Here is a 23,351-nt window from a genome sequence, read left to right on the forward strand (position 1 = left end):
GTCACTGACGATTATCGATACATTCGGCAGCTCACTTCTCATGACCACCATTCCGTCCGCAAGCAAGTTATTCTTTCCAAATTTTGGGGAGCTGTTACTTTCTTACCCATCTGTAGATCCATGTAGTTAGTTTTGTGCAAAATTGTCTTGTGCTTCGTGCAATAGCCGCCGATTATAGGTGCCTGGCGAAGATGGGTTACTTACTCTACTGCAATTTACGATTACCCAGATTCTGGGTAATTCTGCATGCGTAAACAGTGTATACCAGGCCGTCTTTCTCAGCGGCTTGGAATCGAGGCTACTCTCGACATTACAGTTGCAAGAACTCCTCAAATCCCTGTAGCTGTAATACTTGGAATTTGTTCTGTGTTACTATCAATGGCGTCGACTGAGTTTTGTGAAGCTGTGGCTTATGCTCTTCGTTGCGTTGGTCTAAAGGATCTCACACTGAAGCCAAAGCAAAAGGAGGCTCTCATCCACCTGTATGACGATCATGATGTCTTTGTTTGGTTCCCCACGGGCTATGGCAAGTCTTTGTGCTTCCAACTGCTCACTGAAGCAGACAAGCTCTAGCTCTACAAGAGTTGAGAGAAGTGTTGTGCTGGTGCTGTCACCACTAGTGTCTCTGATAATAGACCAGGTTTCAGGCCTCCGGAAGAAGGGTGTCTCTGCTGTTATAATTATTGTCTGGCAACAAAGGTATTAAAGATGTAGATCTAGATAGCTATATTAAAGAATCTAGGAACTGATGATATTAATGGCCTGAACTTAGTGCATTATTACAGTCAACACTGATCCTTCATTTCATAGATGTCGAGAAGGACCTCCTTGCTAGTGTGAGTGACGTGTCCGAGGGCGGTTCTCTCTCCTCTATAGTGCTCCCGAGGCACTCCTTGGTAGAGAAGCGTAGAAGCAGCTCTTGGTCCAACGTCCCCTCTGTGACTCTGTAGTGGCAGTCGCTGTTGACGAAGCACACTGTGCGTATAAGTGGTAAGCAAGAGTGGTTACAGTGTTTATTCGATTTGAGGCTTTTAAATATTACGAATCCCCAGGGGTGGCTACTTTTTGAGGCAGAAACATTATTTTTAAAAGTCCTTGTATGGAATCCACTAGCCTCTATTCCAGGCCACTTTAAAATACGAACTACATGTATTACAATAAGTGGCTACATCATTTTAGGACGCGGCATATAAAACAACACTGCTTGAGTAAGTGCTACTTTGATAATGTCCTAAGATGTAGTGTGTTGCATATTTGGAGGGTCTCCTTAAAAAATGTACACGAGATACAATATACATGAACAATTGTACGTTAAAACATAGTGCCTTTACATGTGCTCTACTGTCTACGCAGTTTTGTATAATGATTTTACAAATGCCCCCTCACTCAACCACTTGTCTAGCACTTTGGTATGGCCTTCACTGATCTTTTTGTTAATATCGCTTCATAGCTGAGGGTGACATTGATGTGGTTTAGCCTGGCCCAAGCCTTAATTAATAATAATTGAATAATCACTTGTTTGTCAGTAGGAGTACTGGCACTCGTAGTCTGTAGTGTGCACTCAATTCCAGCTATATTTAATTATTGTTTTTTTTATATAACACTCTGCAGGTACAGAGATCTACCGTTGGGTTGCTGAGTACTGGCAGTCTCAACAGAAGGTGCTTGAGTATAACGTTGCTCCGATCCCTCAGCGGCACGGCACGTCTTGTTGATATGAAGCAGTGACTAACAAAATTAATTAACAGTAATTTTTACTCTCTTGTTTTTATATTACTCTTGTCCTGGACGGGGAAACAGAGTCGCCTTCCAGCGGCTCCAACGGTCTGACGCTTAGCTAATGGTGGTCTTGCTACGTGTACGTGTGTGTGTGGGTGGGAGAAACCCCTACCCCACTAGTGTCTTTGGATATCTTTCTCGGAGCCGATTACTCGTCGGCTGCCAGTGACACTTGTGAGAGGCCTGGGCAGCCATCTCTAGCTCTCTGTTGTTTTAATGTATTTTTCCTACGAACCATGCGGTTTAACGTATTCTCATTTTGTTTATTTTCCGTTTTATTATCAACAATAAATTTAGCGCATGTGCACTAACACCCCTGCAATGAACACCAGGCCGTATTTTAATCGGCGTGGATTCGAGGCTAGAAAAAATCCAGTCAGTTTTATTACATCTCTCCTTGAAATTATAGGAGTGCTTTTCTTTTTCTATGGCAACAATAATTATCACAAGTATTATCAACAGCTGGAGAATTGAGTTAGGTTGTGACTCTCAATGCGTCCTCGATAATCAAATAGCAGCTGCTTTCTCTTTGGGAACGTCTCTAATCATTTTCAGATAGTTCCGTCAGTGCTGAAAAGTTGTTAAAGTTGCTGAAGAGAAAACAACAAAATGAGAAGAAAACAAGATCACCTGATTGGTACACTGCGCTTGATTTGATCACGATGTTTATCAAGATCAACACCATCTACTCGGCTATTGTTGTGATGACACAATCCACTGATTTCTGCAGCAGCACTGAAGTTGCTGCAAGCTCAGTTTTCCTGTCCATTTGTGTTCTACTGGGAATTGCTAGCGAGTTAATCAATTGCTTTGGACACGAATTTAAATAGCAACAAAGAATACATCGACAAGTCATTCAATCAATTGGTAACTATCGGCATGATTCTTATTGTCACTATTTGCCTTCCCTTTTATTTACTGGCCGATAATTTCCAGCCTCTCGATTGTGCGTTCAGTTGTGACACTATTGTTGCTAATGCGACCATCAGCACAACCACATGCAACCGGACGGCCAACAGTGGAGTTAGACTGGGGTTTACCCTAACCACGCTTATTATCGTCCTCATCTTCTCCAGTGTTTATTTCTATCATGTTCGATTAGCTGAAATAAATCGAAAGAAGCTGAAGAGTAACATTGTTATAATTACTGGGAAAGAAACAGTGGTGTAGAATTTAAAATTTTTCATTATAATTATCAAGTTGTATTGTCATAATGCACCTATCAATGTCAAGCCCCACCCCTGACATACGGGCAGTATATATAGGGGCATTAGTAGGGGGTTATACAGCTTTTAGCACTCACTTTCCCCCCAACACAGGGGCTTTTGTATCAACATTTTTCCCAGCAATTTTGAGGGCGGGGCCAATGTTTGCGCATGCGCATCATAAAGTTGCAATGTAGCTGACTAAATCCCCTGTTAATCCCCAGTGTACCCCCACCATATATACAAGGGATTGATAGGGGATTATACACATGAGGAGCCCCCACCCTATTGGGCATTCATTAAGTGAAAATGTATAATCCCCACCCAATCCCCTATACTGCCCGTATGTCAGGGGTGGGGCTTGACATTGATAGGTGCATAATTATATGCTTTTTCTCAGAATTAACTATAATCAGGAGTAGCTATACATAAAGCTAATTAAAATTAATGATTCAATAATTATGTATAGGTCTGCAGTACGTGCGAGTGATATAGGTCTGAAGTGGTGTGGTCCATATTAATTGTGCCCATTATATCACTCCTAAAAGGGGTGGGGCTGGTCTTGCAGGTACACTGTTATAGGAATATAATTATGCTATGAACTTTACTTCCAACTTTAAATTATTAGGTATTGAAGAGTCTCACACTAGGCCCTGATAAATTATTTTTACCCATTATTCTATTAATTCTCGGATTGAAAAATGTGCTTATTATTAAAAATGCAAAAATGCGACATAATAATTATAGAAAAAATTAATTAAGACGTATACATAAAAACACAGCACACATGCAAAGCTAATTATAACTGACACATGTACACGATATAATTAATATAATCATGATTCTCATAATATTGGTGATAATCCTTCACATGAAAATGTCGTTATGCAAAATTTAATGTAATGATCTTTACCAAAAATGGACATTGAGGATATTTATCTTCTAATTATGCTAAAAATTATTCCGAGCATAATTTATCAGGGCCTACATTACACACTGTGCATATGGCAAATGATACTATCATTAGTAACATACAAATCTTGAGTATAAGCAATAAAAATAATGAACAGTTTGTATGCTAATAATAATTAATTTTTTTCTGATGTGTTCCGAGCTTTCACCTTTGACCCTCAGCGAGTCCCCATCCAACTTGCCAAGGTGACTATGGGACGGACTTTGACCTGGGATTGATGCTGATTTCATCTCTGTCGGGTTGTCATAGCGACTGTAGTATGGAAACTCGGTAATAGTTTTAGAGAACTTGACTTTTGGAGCCGATCTCCTAGCGTCTCTACAGTGTGTGGGCGTGTGTGGGTGGGGGGTAATTTATAAAGAACAGAAATAATGCTGCAACTAAAGTGACTGCTACAGTATACACACACGATTGGTAATACACAGTGACACTAGCAAGTGTATGCAATGGCCGAGTGGTCTCCCAGTAAAGTGTAGGGATAACTCACTCTGTGTGTCTCTGGCTCCTGGAGGACCTCTCACTCTTGCTATCAGCCTGGGCACAGAAATCAAACAATGTAGGTGGCTACTAAAGTCTATACTGTTGGCTACATTGAGACCTGTCTATAATACAGCCGGGCCCCAAACCTCTGCCCTATGCATGGCTACTACCAAACAGGTATGATACAGTGCGTACGTAACTCTACTGTATTGCACACAAGCTACACACATGTACAGTGTCTCTCACCTCATGTGACTTGCTGTAGAGGCGCTGTATGATAGGAGTGAGGGGGGAGAAGGTTCGGGTCATACCACCACCACGTTTATGAGCCTCTCCGTTAGCATTCATACGCTGAGCTACTGACGTCATCTGCTTCATGTGTGTGTGTGTGTGTGTGTGTGTGTGTGTGTGTGTGTGTGGTGGGAGGGTGTGTGCAAGTGTGTGGTGGGAGGGTGTGTGCGTGTGTGTGTGTGTGGGTGGGTGGTGCAGTTATAGTGTGTGTATAGGTACACTAGTTATAATTCAAGCACGGACATGTTACAGTAGTTGAACATCTTTCAGCAGCCATAACTTTAGTACTGTGACCCAAAAATTTGAGAAAGATACCTTTCACCAATTCATAATTCAACTTTGAACCCTGGGCTATTATTACATGGTATCGTGCTAAAATTGTTATCTCCCAAATATCTGGTACGATTTGAAAGGTCTTTTTCTAAGCTTTCGGAAAATCATAAAATTGGATCCACGTAATTCAAGTTATGGCGACTGAACGAGTCCACTAACCAATTGATTAAACGGGGGACATGTACATGTAGTACATACTTGCACATTAATTTATACTATTCACTCACTCTAACACTTCTTGGGGGGTGGCTGTTCGATAGTCAATGGTATTATGGTCCTCCCCTTTATCTGCCGCCTCATGACCTCTGTCCTTTGACCCTCGTGACCTCTTCTTAGCAGCAGGATCCGGGGGTACAGGGGGACGATTGGAGGATCGTTTAGGGGTAGTGGGTGGTTCAGGGGGCGCCTTCCGCACAGGTACTTGACCCCTGCTGGGGGGAGGGGGTTGATAATTAGCACAAGAATAATAAGAAGCACTAACAAGCTGCTACTTGTAGCTACGTACATGTAGCTAGCTGCTGGTAATATTTGTTTTTGGCTGCTACGTGTAGAAATTAATGCTAGAGTCAAAGTTCACTGAGGCTACTATTTGAGACTGAATATTGCTCAACTACAAATATTTTACCACCCGAAAATTACGGGCTATACGGTAGACACTAGCAATAGCAATTCTCCCAGTGACACACTCTCATACAGACTTGCACACACACCACCATACACACACACTACACAATCCCTAATTAAAGGCCCTCCACTTACATAGCGAGCTGCTCGGCCATGTGTGTCAGTTATCCGGAGAGTGCCCAACAAGTCTCGTACATCATGAGATAGCGCACACAGATATTCTGACCCATAGCATCGGCCCAATCCACCGGCTTCTGGTTCTCCCTGTCCGTGTGGACCATGCTGTAGCCAAAGTCCATGAGCAGCTGTGTGTGTGTGGGTGGGTGGTGTGTGTGTGTGTGTGTGGGTGTGTGTGTGGGTAGGGGAGTGATACAGCTAGACTTGAAACTAAATATCTAAAAACCAAAATCATGATTGCATTTTTTCAGTTATCGTTGCTACAGTAGCTATGCGATACACACGTTTCAGACTTGAGCAAGCACTTATTACACTAACAGCACACATCCACCCACCCACTCACACATCTGCCCACTCACCTGTAGATAGTCGAGGCGTCCTCCCTGTGCTGCAAAGTGGGCGGGGGTCACACCAGACTCATCCAGTATATCCGTCACTTCCGACTGTTCGTTCCTCTTCTTGACCGTCTTGAGAAGCCACTCAAGGCACTTGGCCTGTCATGTGACGAGTACGTATACCATATGAATATCATGTGACAACTAGAATAAGTATTAAATGCTGTCAGTACAGTATACAGGAACAGTGGATTTTACTTAATATTAATTTTTGCATTCGAAAAATGGTCGAATAAGCACACGCCCACACACTCACACGCCCACGCAGATGTTCTCCTCCATCCTGTAGCCACTCTTACACTCATCACAGCCCTCGCTCCACAGCAGCTCAGCTGACAAGAGACACTGTGTGTGTGTGTGTGTGTGTGTGTGTGTGTGTGTGTGTGTGTGTGTGTGTGTGTGTGTGTGTGTGTGTGTGTGTGTACCACGGTACACCAGATTATTTGGGCCTGAAAGCAATCACTGCATGATCTCTAAACACATCATTATTTCACTGATATCCATTAGATGTGTATTTCAAAGGGAAATGAAAATAATTCTAGTTCAAGTTATGCTGTACAGCTCGGGTACAGCTGTTTGCCAGAGGAACCGCTTGACCTTAGCTAATTAAGGTCACGATTTATCCAAACTTCTTTTGCAGACTACTTAAGCTTAGATTTTAGTGACTGTCAGCTAGTTTAAAACATTTTTCAGGGGTGATCAAATTTTATTTTTGCCGATTTTGCTCAGAAGCAGAGATACAAGTATCAAAGCCAGCTGTGTGGTGACCTCGAGAACAAGCCGCTCATGATATCGAGGCTAGTACAAGAGCAAGACTTTTGATTGTATCTCTGCTTCTGAGCAAAATTGGCGAAAATAAAATTTGACCCCCCTGCAAAATAACGTTTTAAACTTCTAGACACTAAAAACTAGGCTTGAAGTAGTCTGCAAGAGAAGTTTGGACCCTGCTGGGGGGAGGGAGGTTGATAATCAATTGCGTCATAACAAGAGTACTCTGATCTACTCTTAGGTCATAATAATTAAAAGTCATAACTTGAGTTGGTGAAATCCATTTAATAAAACATGCGCTCTCTTTATGTCCTACATGTATCACATGGTGTAATAAATCTACCACCTTTTTATCTGGTGGAAGGGACCTGGCTCTAGCCTTGGTGAAATTACTCATTTGGGTACAAAACTATCTCTGAGATAATCATCTTATGTTAGATTTCTAGAGCTACAAAGCTAATAACGAGGCTGTACCTGAATGAGATGTAGTCCTGGGTGGTTGAGGAAGGTGACGACTCTCTTACTGTCCTCCTTGGACACGCTACTTGATAATCTGTACCTATAGAGGAGGATACAGGCACTGAGGCATAAATATAGAACCTTTTTGCAGTGCCTTACTGGGAAACCTATAGAACTACATTACATAAGCACAAATCATTAATAGTACAGTACGTGCACTTGCAACAGAGATTTGCCGATCAAAACCACAATTACATTGTTAGCTATGAACATTACATTATCTAAATAATTTCGGCCATTTCTATAAAAAAAATGACAGAACCTAGTCTACCAAAAAGGGTAAGTTGGGTCGTCGCCCGTGAAACTTTGAACCAGGCGACGCCCCAACTTGTATGTACTTGACAGGAGTATGATGATTTCAAAATTTAGGGAAATTACTAACTGTTTTGTAAAGAAAGTCACATCGAACCCACGCCTTATCTACATGTATCATCTAATCTACTAAGCCACCACCCTAACCTTCCAACAACTCCACCCCAGAGCTGATCTCCTCAGTGTTGATAAAGCTGAGGACCATTTCCAGTCCAACAAAACACGAGAGAATAGTGAAATCCTCGAGCTCTTTGAGAGGACAGGCATGTCTTCATTCCAGATCTGTACGATGTCTTGATCGAACCCTCTTATCCTCACACTCACACCTCACACACAGTCACCACCGCCCACATACTCTGAGAACTGCTCACCCACAGCAGCCAACAACAGCTCCTGCCATACCTTGGTCTGAGGGGGCGGGGGATTATGACATGATTATGATTGTGATTTCAAATGTAAAACACTTTTTTCAGTGCTTGTATCTAAGCACACCATTGGAAAATTAACTCTTAGCTTGTATCAGGTTTCATACAGAGGGGGGGGCTGGGATTTCCCTCAGCCCCTAGAACTCTGAATGATGTCATAACAAAATGTACTAAGACGTATACTAGTAAAATGTCATGATTTGAAACACATGAAAAGCCCAAATTGCACCTCAGATGATCATTTCGTAAAATTTTACGATGATCATTTCGTAAAAAAAAAGGAACGACCTCCCTGAAATAAACGTTTCCCCCTCCCAGCTAAAAATCCTGTATGAAACCCTGGGCCTGTTGAATGGACAATATAAACACAATATTTAATTATGGGCCCTCAAAGATAGCTACCAAAACTACTGAAATTTGGAAAACAGTGTAAGGCTATCATAACATAGCCGTTGCTTATCACAGAACTTGTATACTATAATCATGGCGCCTCACTGTGTGCATCTTTCTGACTTTGAATGACCACAATCCACCATGAGCATTATCAGAGTCCTCCCAAATAGGTCTCCTATTCTCATTCCTCATAAGATGGTAGCTCTCTCTCTCACCCAACTGCTCTATGGGACGAATATTGTTGACCACACCCCAAAATGCCTGTTGGTGGGTAGGGGGCAATGTATTGATATTATAATGAACGTGATGGACATCACCTTGATGGTCTTGACTGTACACAAAGGTTTTAGATTCTCAAAGAAATCTTTGGCAGTTGCTCCTCTTCGTGTACTGTATGAATAATGAGCACATTCACAATATAATTATAATAACACGCACACACCATATTATAGTACAGGGGCACAGCACAAAATACACTATAGAGTACAACACTAGTAGTAGATACAGCATGGGACAGAGGGCCAGTTGCCTGTATGACTATTGCATAAAACACGAGGATTCTCACGCTACATCTGTTTTATATCACGATGACCCTTTACCAAATCATGCCTCGAGGCTATGCGTAATATAACAGGGAAGGGAGTGTATGACTTGACTACACCTTGTTACCTGGACACAGCACAACGATACTTTACAAGGAGGGGGACAGCACAAACACAGAACTGGCATAACTAGCTACACACACACAATGGCCACCACCAGATATATAACTACACCATTTTGTCCCCCTCTCAACTATCCAATTTCTACACACACACACACACGTACGTACACACACTCACGCGTCATGCCAAAACGTCCACGATGAGTTAAGGAGATAATTATCAGGGTCCCCGCCACTAGGCTCATTCACAGCCACGGCATCTTCCCTTGCCTTCCTTGATAGCCTGGGAGAGCTGGTCCGCATCTCTTCACCACCTTGCCCTGTTCTTAGAGTACTGTCTTCTGCCACTGTACTGTCAGCCATCTTGTAGGGAATAGAAACAAGTGGGCGAAACTAGCAAAACACAGATGTAGTTTATTTTAATGACAACCTTTTCCTAGTAACAAACAGTTTGTTCCTTGGACGACCTTTACCATTATTCTTGCACACTGGGCCACTTTATAATGAATTCACACAAAAAGCACAAATCGGAACTAAGACAGTACAATAATTATTATAAGAGAGTTAGGTTCTATTGCACATCACAGGTTTTCCTCTGCACAGGTTTTCTGTGTGTGTGCAGATATAAGTAATTATCATGAATAAGCATGATGACAGGTGCAGGTGTTCTGTGTCTGCATGATCAACATAATGGCAGACTTACTTAGCTGCTGCTGACTGACAAACTTCAAATGCCAATGCTTCCTTTCCCTTTCTCAACAGCATCTCCACCAGAGCTCTGTAAGTAGCGGCCCCTGGATTATGCTGTCTCCACAGTCTCAAGGCCTTGTCCATCGCTATTTGTGTGCCATTAGCAAGCTGAGCAATTCTGACATCACTTTGCTCTGCAGGACTCAGTCCCAGTTGTACAGCGTAGGTGTCCACAGTGTCAAAGTGATCTGCCAGGTCCAACATGTCTCTCTTTTCAATTTCAGTGTCAAGTTGAGAGTCGGTCACTTTTGTATGCTCCTTCAATTCCTCAATGGTCACAGTCCTCGGTCCACCAGCTCCTGGGAGAAGGAAAGGGGTGTCGTTAATGGGGTGGAACCTTTGAGAGTAAACGGACATTATTAACAGGGCTTCATAGAGGGGGGAGCACGCTCGCCCCCCTGGCAATTGTGAATTTTTGTATTGAAAATAATAGGACATAACACACAGTGTTACGGCCTGTGACACACCAACCAAACAAAGAGCTCTGCCTTAATGTTCATAACAAGAATAGAGTTCTTTACGATAATTAAGCTGCTATTCTTCTACTCTGTGTGTTCCATACGTTCACAATTTCTTCTTCTAAGGCACTATCTGTAATTTGTAAGTACATGCAGAGGGAGATTCAAGTTGAAAAAGGCTTGTGTCGCTCAGGCTATGGCTTTGTCTAGTACTATAATTATGCAAATGAAATTTCTGCATTTTTCCACAATCAGGGTGTCATACAGGATTTTGAAGTAGAGGGGGGAAATGAGAAAAGTAATCAGAAAGTGTTGCTAGAAAAAGGTCAACTGTTATTTCAATACCCAGCTATGGACACTCAGTCATAATTGAAAGGGGGAGCTAGGGGAGGGATATCCCCCCTTTCCCCCCTGTATGACACCCTGACAATAATAGCGATATACGACAGTCTAACACAAACATTTCCTGGGGGGGGGGCACGGGTAATCACCTCGCCCTCCATTTTTCTGAAATGTTAATTTTGCCTGCCCCTGTCACGTATGAAGGCCTGACATACTCTCTCTAAAAGCAAACCCATATAGCAGAACACTACAAATTCACTGAACAAAAGCTCAGCACAGTATATTTATGTAATCCACACATACCTGAGGGAATGGTGTGTGGATATGAAGTGAGGACATCTTGTGAGGTCTCTCCTTCAGTGACATCAGCAGCTGTGTCTAATATTGAGATACAGTATTTTACAACAACTACTGGCGTGTATATACCGATAATCTGTTACCAACGGCACTTCCTTACTGGTATATAGCTGTTGATCACTCATCACCGTCTTCTTAATACACACATGTTCCATTGCAGGAGACAATTTGTCTGAGGAGGGAATATTTATAATACAAAAGTGATTACAAAACAAAGCTTACCAGAAGTATTGTGCTGATCATGATCATGTACTTATGAGTAAAAAATATTAATAAGTGTATGTATGGCCATACAAAGTCATTTGTAGTTTCTCAGGCCCTCGCGCTTGGAAATTGGCAGCTTTACAAAAAAGAAATATCACGTGACCTCAAATTAAAGGCACTAAAAGAAAAGAAAATGATAAATTTACATGGTTTTTGGTCATGAATAATTATAATTATGACTAAAATTAATTAGTAGAAATTATGCACTTCCACTTATTGAGGAAGTTAGGGGTGTGTTTCAATTAAAAATCTATGAATATCATTATCATTAAATATTTATCAAATGTCTCAATCCGCTTGCTATTTTAGGAATTATAGCCTGAGAAACACCAAATTGACTTTGCATGGCCTATACTGAATTTTGAAGTGTTAATTGATAGAAGAAAAGCCCAATGCATGTGTCTCACTGTCCAGTTACCTAGTTACTACTGATACGTGGTGAAGTGAACAAAATACACAAACACTGAAAATATAGTTACCTGTGATGCTGTCAGCCAAATTGATGAGATCCACAGTGGGCCTTTTGAGAGCGTCTGACAGGAGACTCCATGTTACATGTTGTGTACTCAGGAGCTTGGCCAACATTTCACGCAAGCACGATACATTATTTCCACGATACTCGCTATCAATGTTGGTGAGAACAAAATGACTGAGACCTAAAGCCAATCCCAGATTGAACCAGTGAGGGCTGGCACTTTTAAGTTTCTCGTAAACATGTTGTAGATCGATCATTGTCAAAGCCTGTACAAAAACAACAATTAACAGGGTTTCATTTGGTGAGGGTTGCCCCCTCGGATATACCTTCTAGAAGAAACTCAATGGGAATACAATTGAGGGGTTCTGGTGAACAATATTCTTAACAGGGCAGATATAGCAATGAATTCCTGGGGTCACGAACCCTCTAGATATATACATGTCATCAATACCCTAGTATCATGCACGTGCACCATTTGCTCCCCTTGCCAAAATGTCAGGAGGATAAGTAGATACAAGATTTAGAGTACTGCCTACCTTGTGCACGTTCAGCAGGTGAGGAAATTTCTGCGCGATTAGAACGATGTCACTCTCAGGAATTTCTTGATTGAGTTGTTGGTCCCTCACTCCAGTCTTCTTACACACATCTTCCATTACTGTAACAGAGGAAAATTCACCCGAAAAATATAACAAAGAAACAAGTAAAAATATTGGGCCAAAAGTAAAAGTATTCTTTATAAGCGACATAAACAAATTAATCACAGCAACCATTGGAGATATGTTAGGACACAATAAACTGTTAAGTCTGAGTTGGTGCTACAATTACATCAACTACACAGTATCAACTACACAGGCACTGAATTATACACGAGGATTAACATGATCAGGCACAAGACACATTAATGATCATAACCTGTCGACCAAACGGCACTTTCTTACTAGTATGTTGATCACTCGTTGTATTGACCACATGTTCCATTGCAGGAGACAATTTGTCTGAGGAGGGAATATTTATAATACAAAAGTGATTACAAAACAAAGCTTACCAGAAGTAATGTGCTGATCGTGATCATGTACTTCCGTCTTCAAGCACACATCTTCCATTACAGAATTACCTGAGGAAAAGCAGACACAGCTCATGTAGTACGTCTGTCAATTAACATGCTCACTCAAACAAGGCTGTTGATCACTCATTCCAGATCCAGTGCTACTAACAACATTGGCCAGAGTCCCACATTGATTGACTGAAAACAACAAGATAAATTGACATCATGCGCATTGAACCCTGAACCCTCATACATATACAGGTATAATTATTATACACGTACGCTGTATGTGCTTACTAGAGTATTGCTGCTGATCACTCTTTCTCTCAGTCTTCGTACAAGTACCTCCCGTAGCAGACGATGGTTTTCCTAATAGAAGAATTTGAGGAGAAACTAATTGGTAAAATAATACTTATCCACTGGAAACTTCCTTACTGGTATATTGATCACTCGTTCTACACACAGGTTCCATTACAGGGGACGATGGACCTGAGGGGGATAATACAATGATACGAAAATACTTTGTTATACTAATATAGTACACAAATATAAAAGCTGCAAATATTTACGTACAGTGCTACATAACTACCGGAGTATTGCAGCTGATGTCTCTTTCTTTCAGTGTTCACATCTGAGGAGGCTTCACCTGTAACAAAGGAAACATGATAGTTAGGTAATTAACATATTCAGTATTAAGTAACCTAATAAGTGATAGTAAAGCAATGTATGTCATGTACTTACCAGATTGTTGCTGCTCATCACTCAATGTCATCTTTGTACACATGTCTCCCGTAACAGAGGATGACTCACCTAATTGAGGGGGAGAGATAATAAGCTACATGCATAATTATAGACAATACATGAAACTATAAATACACTGTAATGCATGTACTGCTATCACAATGCCCTACACAGAATGTATACCATAGTTGCTATTCATCTACCCCCTCCCCGGAAGTTACAAGGAAAGGAAATATAAAGTAATAACTCACCTTCCGCAGGAATAATTGCCGTACCTAACCAAACAGTATGACTCGTCTTGAGATCCCCATCTAGATCAAAATCTTCAGAACAGCACCACAGTTTTGTCGATAAGTGGATATCAGCAAAATGGCGTTTGCCTTGTTGTGTTGCTCCTTCGTGAGGGCAGAAGATGCTAATGACTGGCTTGTCGTTGTTGTAGTGAAGTGCATCAGAAGCAGCATCTACACCTTCAAGGACACTGGCTCTAACTAGAGGACAGACGGTCAGAAGCACATGTGGTCGGGCTTTGACATGGACCTCCATATAAGAGAAGGAATCAATCAGTGTAACGCTACCAGGAGAATCGGGTAACCGAAACTTGACACAGTTCCTAGCTAAAAGAACCGGCTTTCCAGAAGGAAGACACACTATCCACCCACACTTCTTCATGAGGAACACCACTAGACAACAGAAGACCCCACATCGAATACAGCCACTGACAAATCGGATGAGAAGAGGATCAGCTGAGGAAGTGAATACACGATGGTCCTCTAGCTCAGAGGGTGGAACAGATCTGAGGAGACTGGGCATGAGAAACTCCACTTGAGAGAAAGAGCAATCAACTCGACCAAGTAGTGGGATGGTGAGAGGGGCTATTATCAGAAGCTCCATCATGATTGCTATCATATCAGCAGGTGTGAAAAGGCCGTCTTCGTAATGCTTCTGGAACTCTTCCGATTCGAGCATATCAATAGTAAAAATACCTTGATCTCTGAACTTGAGCCATTTTGCAGCCTTGGCAGAAGGACGTTTTCTTTGATCCCTCAGGGAGACAGCATGTTGTGTTAACTCACTAACTTTGTCTAGTGGGACTTGAGGATCCACAAACACAGTGTGGGGCAGGATGTGTGGGTAGTAGTGGACAATGCACATGTCATTGAAGTAGTCGAGAGCAGCATCCAACGCAGATGGATGGAATCCAAGCTGTTGAGCCAAAGCGATACACTCACTCTTACTAAGGATACCTCTTTTCATGATCTTGCAAAGCTTTTGTAGAGCTAACTCGAGGATGAACCACCACAGGGGAACTTTGAGGTCGAATGTAGGCGAATTTTCCACAGCTTTCCGAATTTCTTTGGCAACCTCTTGTGCATTTTCATCACGACTGCAAGCATTGACGGTGAATATCACCTGTTTCAATGGCAGATTGCTGTAGATGACTTCTTCTTTCAGTTCAGGAGGCAAAGCATCAAGCAGGGCTTGGTTTTTCTTGTCGATAACTTTTTGATCTTTGATTTTATCGGAGAAAGTGCCCACAAAGATGGGGCGTGGCGTTTTCCCATCCCTTTTGCAGGAGAGAAAGGATCGCAGTAAACTCATATTGGTTTCCAGATAGGAAAGGTGAGATGGAGATGAGGGACCGACTGGCTTTCCATCCTTGTACAAGTCGTCGTGGGGATAATCTGCAAAATCATCAGTGAGCCTGGAAACAAACAGCCCTGCTGAAGCATGTCGAATGAAGAGAGGGGCCACATCGTGAAACTGAGGCTGTCCTCCATTGTCGGTCACACGCATCGTTTTCGTACCAAACAGTTCTTTGCCTTCAGTTGAGGAGATTTCTTGTTGTGACGGTGTTGACACCATAGCTTCAACGACTAACGCAACAACATCTTCGATTGCTTGCTGCACAGGAGAAACACTCTCTTGAGAAGGTGGGATTGAAGTAGCTTCGGTTGCTGCACTGGTACTGGCTTCAGTGGACAATTCCTTGAGCCTGGTCTGAAGGTCACTAGGTAGCTTGTCACGAGAGCTCTGGGGTAGATGCTGAATGGCCTTTGCCAACATGTTGACCAAATCCTCTTCACTTACTTCCTCCCATTTGTTGTCAGAACCCTGGAAACGACCCTGAAAAAGGAGATTGGTGACTGGTCGAACGTGGGCTATTCTATCTCGACAAGGAGTACTGTTTCGTACTTCTGAAGGTGGATTGCCAAGCAAGAGATTCTTTGTGGCTGATTTACCGCTACCAGCTGCACCCATGAGTAGGAGGTTGATGTTGCGAAGAATAACGTATCCATCCTTCATGGCCTCATCAAAGAGATGCTGCGCAGACTCTGTGATTAAAATTGCACAACTAGCTATAATTATATTGAATATTTACGCCAGACAAAAAATTTGATTACTTTTTTAGAACCGATGCAGGTAGGAAAAATATGCGCTCATGCATGAGGTCAATAGCAGAGCTCTATATTCTTATATTCGAGACTGCGCCTATAATGCAGTCATATTCTAGCCCCACCCAGTAACCGGATGTCTCTGTGACGAGTGATGTTTCGAGGCAAGCTAACTCGATCTATATCATAATTATGTTACAGTTCATTTTACAGTTCATTTTAAATTCATAATTATTATAATTTATTATAAAAATATTCATAAATATTGAGCAAGAACTTGGAACAAAAAGACGTCTCACATTCTCTCAGCATGATCAGACAAGGTAACAGCATGCCCAGAGAGTCCTTCCAGATGGATATCATCAGCTATAATTATAGCTACCATGCACTGTACAAGCTAGCTCATAGGAATCAATTCAAAATGTTCACCAAATAATATATTATCTTTCGCATGCCATGTAAACGTAGCGGGTAATTTTCGTGGGGTAAAAATTCGTTCAACTCGAACACGGTGATGTTCGTGAGTCAAAATGTTCATTGCCTGCACTGCATTGCATGCGTTCCAGTAAACCACGCCTAGGTCAGCTTGCCCACAAAAATAATTTACCCCACAAAAATTATCCGCTATATGGTAGTCTGTCAATTGGCTTGGCATAATCAACCCTACAGGTTAGGTAGTCCATTGGTATATGATATATTGATGCAATGTCCGAAAAACAGTATCCATAATTAATTATAACACATGTACCACAGTGTGTGGAATATAGTCAAAGGAACAATGCTCTAGCTTGATCAAACCAGGACCACATGGAAGGGAGTAAGCAACTAATACACACCATATAAATACATGTCAGGTATGTCAAACACACTTGTAGTAATGTAATTTGTGTGTGTTGACCAAGGCTAGGCGGGCTAATCATAGATTAAGTCTACGCATGTGCTTGTGCAATTAATCCATGATTTGAGTGGTTGCATACAAACCTTATTAAGGTAATGAAAGAGGTGAAGCTAACAGTTTAATAAGAGCGGGATTACCAACATTGAAACATTGAGACAGCGAACAACAGCTGTACGTACACACTACATGTATACAGTAGAGGACAAATTAAAGTTTATGATGCGTTTGTTAACCCGAGGCACTCCACAGGCTATAGTAGTCAATCTGTGTGTCTGTGGATATGAGTCTATACTCACCCGGATGTGATAGCACTGTATTGGTACCATGGATAGCCTCAACACAACAAGATTTTATAATATTAAAGGTTAGAGCTTTGTTGTCGAGCAAAAGCTAAAAAGCATGAACTGCACTGCAAGTTGGCCTAGATGTACACGTGACTTTGACTCGAGGCTGTAAACGTATAGACCTCAAACTAACACCGAGGGTTTGCACTTCAGTTTGATTTTGTTGCACAAACAAAATAATTGTTTTTGTGCATGTGCGCTCAAGCTTGCAATATATAGGTACTGAGAGCAAAAACATTTTAACTTTCCTCGTAAATAATTGGAAAATGCAGAGCGGGATTACAAACATTGTACAATGGATTTTGTACGTACAGTCTACTAATAACTATAGTCACGGTAGAGGACAAATTAACATTTCTGTTCTGTTTGCATATAATTATAGTCTCTGCATTTGTGCTGATTCTGTTGCACAAGCCAGTGGGAAATGCAGTAGCTAGGAAGGTACTGAGAGCGAGCGGAAAACATTTGAACGCCCAAGCACAGGAAGCCACACCCACTTTCCTGCGCATGACAGGTGTGGTCACTAAACGTACAAAAGCTCAATCTGAATACCTAGTGCTGCTCACTGCTTATGAATAGCTCCACTTTAGCTTATACTATACGGCCTAGAGGGGTGCTGATCTCATAGCTGGATAAGCAAAACAATTGTTTTTGTGCATGTGCAATCAAGCTTGCAATATCAAACCACTAATCATATTCATAGTAATTAAGGCTGATAATGTAAACACAGTAATCACTAAACTATGCACAGGTGGTACAGTCAAATTCCTCAGTCACCAAATATTCCAGTTATATGGTACTATATGCGAACGAAACAGAAACTTTAATTTGGCAAGTTGCTACAGGTACGAGTGATTGCAACTATGAGCATCAACACTCACTGTACTATAAAGTTCCTTGCTCCCCTCACCTTCCTTTCTCTGCCTCTCTGGTCTTCCTCGTGTCTCAGCAATCTTATTCTTATTGTAATGTATGAACCACTCCCACTTCTGTATCTCTGAGACACACTTCTTGATCTTCCCCTCCACCTCCTCCAGCTCTCCCTGCAGTTGTCTCCGGTCCTGGTCAGTGATGTCACCAGACAGTCTCTGTTGGAGGGCAGCTCTTCTCTGGGGGAGTAAAGAATATATATACGACTGAATGAACATTCCACCAAATAGAACATGCAGCTGATACAAATCACTACTGCACGTTATAAGGTTAACAAATTGCGTACAATTCACATAACAAAATATTAAGGTCAGCAACCACCAACCAGTAAAAGTGGGCTTATAAAACATACACAAAGGTAGACAAAAAGCAACCATTCATCATACAATGGACAGTACATGTACACACATTGTCGTTCTGCTAGACTACGTGTACCACTCTTACCACGAGAGTAGTAAGTGCAACTGTCAACACTCACCGTCTCGTGACTCTTCAGTTCACTTTCCTCCTTAGCCTTCCACTGGACAAGGTGAACAAGACAAGAGTGATTAGACTGTGTGTTTGTGGTCACACATTATGAGTTGTCTATAGGTGTAGCTACGAGGGTCAGGTAAGGATATGAGACTATTACAAACTGAATGCACATGAAGTGTACGGTATGTTTGCCAACATTGTTTGACTCACTTCCTATCGTTCCAGATATTCAGTAACCATGGAAATGTGTGGAGAGAGACAGTATATAATCACAAACTTGTACACTATGAGTCACGACATGTCAATAATTTATATTACACATGTACACATACAACTCAAACATTACTGACACAAGTACAGTCACAAGTCAGTGCAGTGTCCCGCTCACCTTCTGTTTAGTCCAATGAAACACCAGCGTAAGACACACATGGAAACAGAGAGAGGGGGATGATGGTAGGAGCAGTGAGTGCATTCATACATGTCTGTATACTGTAACTTACCCTCTGTTGTTCCAGTAATCATTAGCAGTAGTCACATTAACAAGTAGTAGGACACGGATATGTAGAGAAATGAACATGTTCAAATACACGAATGCATTCACACATGTATACATCAATTATTGCAAGTACACGTCTGTACAGCATGAAACTATCAAGAGCAGTACCAATCCTAAATAAAGCCACACAATTTCTGCCTTCATGCAGTAGTACATGTACACAAGTCAGTCTAGTTTGCCATTAAATATACAATGCTCAGCTAGCGCACACTGACAATAATAAACTCACGTTCTGTTGTTGAGTAACAGTCCACAGAGGGCACATGTGAGGAGAGAGGGATATGAACACACTGGTAGTAACTCAGTACACACTGGCTAGTACACACACAGGTACTTAGTACTAGCAATGGCAGATAATGGAAGGGTCAGTGGGTGGGTCAGTGGAAGGGATGGTAAACGGTACAACAAGCATCTTACATGTACAACTTTGATACGTATGACTTTGTTTGTCGTACAATACAACACATGCACTTCATGAGACACACACACAATCTCAACATACCTCAATGCGAAACTGAGACACATCAAATGGTACATGTGAGGGAGAGATTTAATCTTAACACACATACAAGACATCAGATCAGTTGAACGCTGGTGTGTATGGGACTGACTACACATAGCAACAAGTGGAATACATCTAGACCTGGCACATTAAAGCTCTTGGGAACAATCTTGAGAAACCAAGAACTTAATTAGTTGGGGAATTTACATGTACACAATGTACACAATGCATGTACATGTGTGGTATTTCTAAATTGTGCGTAAAAATAATGGGACTACAAATAGTACAAGGTTACTGTTCGGAAATTTACGTACATGCAGATTTAGGAAAGTTAGTCAGTACAAACATTTTGGGCAAGTTTGGAGCATGTGTAATGTGCCCTGGCCTACACCTGGGGTAACCACAAACTGGGAGGCTGATATCGTCCTCATAGCCGTGGTCTACCCTATATGAGGGAGTGGATCAACTCTAGAAGACAAGGGACACACTAGTGATGCTAGGTAACCAGTACATCCGTACACATTGCAGCTGAACCATTTTAGTGTGTGGACATTGAGTACCCATAAGAAGCTCACCTCCTACAGTAGTTCAAATCAGTGTGAGGTCCAACATAGGAATGAGTGTGTGCATGGGAAGAGACAAACACGATAATGTACCAACTTAGATGCATATCCTATTAACCAACAAAAGTATTAAAAGTAGAACCTAATAATATTGTAGTTGGCAATATGCAAATTAAGAGATAAATACATTTTACGATTTCCTACAATTAGTGTAGGAGTTCCTATAGTAACCATTAAAATAAGTGTACACGTGCAAACACAACTTACATACTGTTGATCCAGAGAGGGAGAGTCCACAGGGCAAACACGTGGGAAGATAGTAAATGAATGATTACGAGGTTGAATGTGATCATACTAAATATTTCCCTATATAACACTATGGCACTGCACACACACAAGAGTAATAATGGGGAAGTAGAAACATCACAGAATATGCAACAGACACTAAATACTCTGACAACACACACCAACTTACATTCTGTTGTTTCAGAGGGTCAGTCAAAGGTGAGGTGGAGATGCATGAAATGGAAGGAAGAGAACATTAGTACAGTGATACAGTACACTAGTGATTGCATGACACAGGGGAGGGGAAACAATTGTGGACAGCCAAACATGCAGACTGAAACACTTGATACCATGCATACTTTCAGGTACTACTATACGAGTAGATCTACAGGTCTCAATTAAGGAATAGTATCACATTCAGTTATTCGTATGTGCTCTTCTTTACACTGTCTACCTCCTAACAACACATGCTCAGAGCACAAGCATGTCAGCTTGGTAGAATGTGATTGCACACAACGTACCTCAATGGTGCTCTGTTGTCCATCCAGAGAGAGTGGTACATGTGGAGAGAACAACAACATGAGATAAAACACCTCACACTGACAGGGTAGAGTGTAGGCACTATACTGTGATGAATGAATGATGCCAAGTGTGTTTATGGGTGGTCAACAAGTACATCTATAGGCACTAGGAGAATGCACTGATCATTGAGTATCTATCTATCATGTGAATATCATACCCTTTCCCAATCCTCAAGTCCATCATCCATCAACTGTGGGGAACTAGCAGCATTCAGTGTTGTAGATTCAGCCATTATCAATCTCAAATTAGTTCTTTGTTGTTCAAGGGCTAGTTCAAAGAGGGGCGTAGCTTGTAGGTTAAATGAGGGAATTCCCCACAGTAGCCAATTATGTAAGGGAATTTCCCAGCAATTAAATTTGATTTGCAAAAACATTTCATACAACATTAAAATTGTAGACCACAGTCAATAATTGTATCAAAACACAATGAATGAGGTATAATTATACAAAAACAAAGTGTGTAACTAAATTATGTTCAGTTTAAGTCCAGGAAGCGGCTGTCACAGACTCTGACCAACTTCTTTGAGGAGGGCAGCTGGGTGCTTTGTGAAGTGCACTGTTGGCAGAATATCATCCTGTGTGTGTGTGTGTACGTGTGTGTGTGTGTGTGTGTGAGGGTGTGTGTGGGTGTGTGTGTGTGTGTGTGTGTGTGTGTGTGTGTGTGTGTGGCTAAATCTGACCTTGAGGGAGGCTTAATTTATAAGGCCTAGGTACAGACCTGTATTGTCTGGGCCAGGTTTTGTGGTGGTAGTATCTGATAATGGGGATGGGTCTATGTGGTTCTTCTATAGGTGGCAAGCACAATTAACCTCTAATTTTGGTTCTTAGAAATTAGCACAAGGCATTAGTCAAAATAAATAGATAGTAGTGTGTGTGTGTGTGTGTGTGTGTGTGTGTGTGTGTGTGTGTGTGTGTGTGTGTGGGTGTGTGGGGGTGTCCTAAAATCCTTATCATTACCACAAAATCACCATAGAATGTTGCTATTCTAACAGCAATGATGGCTTCCAGAACTTGTATGGTACTTTTTTAGGGCTAATATTTTCTGGCTAATCTGCGAGATAAAATTAGACCCTCAACAATTCCCCGCTATAAGGTGGTATCAATGGTAGATGCTCTTATCTACTCTTGGTGGTATGGAAACTCACATATAAATTATGGTAAGGATTTGAAGTAGAGAATGGACTGGGACTAGCTTGCATATACCAGCAGATATACCTGTATAGCTACTAATCTGTCCACTGCATGTATGGAAAGCAGTGTGAAGGCTGAACAGCATGCAAGTCTCAGCATAAAGCGTTAATTGGTAGATCCCCAGTGTTCTATGAGTTCCCATAGTCTAGTTCTAGAAGCCATCATTGCTCTTCTTATTTATAACTATACTACATGCATGTACATGTATTTATACTATTTGCATAGCAACATTGTATGGTGGTTTGTGGTAGTGCAGTGAATGATTTAGTATTAAATTTTTTTTAGCAAGGTCTGTGCAAACAGCTGATAGTGAACACCTAGTAGCACTCACTGTACCTGTAGTCCTGCCTGCAGCTGTTGGGTCTGTCCTGCCAGACAAGAGCTCTCTCCGGTCGTCCTCACTATCCTGTGGGGGTGTGTGTGTGGGGGAGTGTGAAGGTTACCAATTATGTGACCATCAACGATTCATGGACTAGTACTGTATAGTTGGTTATTTTCGAAGCACAGAAACAGGCAGGCTGGTAAGAAATTAAATGAAAAGGGAAATCGAGTTTTTAGATAGTTTCTGCACATAGAGAATTTGTTAGGCTTCCCCGAACTATGTTGTGGTAACTAATAAGCCTTATAAGGAAGTAACAGTAGTTGTTGGGTCACAAAAGGGACCCATGAAACTTGTAGCTTCCAAAACACTCATCAATACCATATAGCTATTTCAAAGGGATACAAAATGAATCTTTTAATCGTGAAAATGCATAATTCAAGTTACGAGCACTCAAAGTTAGCTATCAAAACAGACCCAGTTTGGATAATCACCAAGGTTGGATAACAACTATTTGAGCGACAATAACTTGCGTACCATTC

General features: G+C 41.5%; 2 protein-coding genes, 2 long non-coding RNA genes and 1 pseudogene across 6 annotated transcripts in view; 1 reads left to right on the forward strand and 4 right to left on the reverse strand.

Moving 5' to 3' along the window:
* The window catches only part of LOC135346990 (uncharacterized), a 128,195-nt gene that overhangs the window by 24,088 nt on the left and 80,756 nt on the right, over positions 1–23,351 (reverse strand). Inside the window, exons 18-20 of the mRNA XM_064544766.1 lie at positions 12,923–12,979; positions 12,521–12,639; positions 11,989–12,250 (exon numbers count right to left, since the gene is read on the reverse strand). Of these exons, the coding sequence (XP_064400836.1) occupies positions 11,989–12,250; positions 12,521–12,639; positions 12,923–12,979 (438 nt within the window). The remainder of the gene's footprint in view (positions 1–11,988; positions 12,251–12,520; positions 12,640–12,922; positions 12,980–23,351) is intronic.
* LOC135347032 (uncharacterized) lies at positions 290–2,045 on the forward strand. The gene is made up of 3 exons (XR_010398210.1): positions 290–699; positions 811–990; positions 1,612–2,045. It is a non-coding gene; the product is annotated as an uncharacterized LOC135347032 (long non-coding RNA).
* Positions 3,863–4,533, reverse strand: LOC135347041 (uncharacterized). The gene is made up of 2 exons (XR_010398226.1): positions 4,445–4,533; positions 3,863–4,275 (listed from the first exon to the last, which is right to left on the reverse strand). It is a non-coding gene; the product is annotated as an uncharacterized LOC135347041 (long non-coding RNA).
* On the reverse strand, positions 5,194–8,187 carry LOC135346418 (uncharacterized; annotated as a pseudogene).
* Positions 9,006–23,351, reverse strand: part of LOC135346996 (NACHT, LRR and PYD domains-containing protein 3-like) — a 42,605-nt gene continuing 28,259 nt past the window's right edge. Inside the window, exons 7-14 of one of the 3 annotated variants that reach the window (XM_064544784.1) lie at positions 13,465–13,518; positions 13,327–13,422; positions 13,153–13,227; positions 13,030–13,098; positions 11,346–11,417; positions 11,192–11,266; positions 10,042–10,387; positions 9,833–9,946 (exon numbers count right to left, since the gene is read on the reverse strand). In XM_064544784.1, the coding sequence (XP_064400854.1) occupies positions 9,910–9,946; positions 10,042–10,387; positions 11,192–11,266; positions 11,346–11,417; positions 13,030–13,098; positions 13,153–13,227; positions 13,327–13,422; positions 13,465–13,518 (824 nt within the window). In that variant the 3' untranslated portion in view covers positions 9,833–9,909. Of the gene's footprint in view, positions 9,065–9,832; positions 9,947–10,041; positions 10,388–11,191; positions 11,267–11,345; positions 11,418–13,029; positions 13,099–13,143; positions 13,228–13,326; positions 13,423–13,464; positions 13,519–23,351 lie in introns of those variants that run through there. The other 2 variants (XM_064544783.1, XR_010398183.1) reach the window with 2 other exon arrangements.

This window comes from Halichondria panicea, chromosome 13 (genome assembly GCF_963675165.1).
Source record: "Halichondria panicea chromosome 13, odHalPani1.1, whole genome shotgun sequence".
Classification (NCBI taxonomy): Eukaryota; Metazoa; Porifera; class Demospongiae; order Suberitida; family Halichondriidae; genus Halichondria; species Halichondria panicea.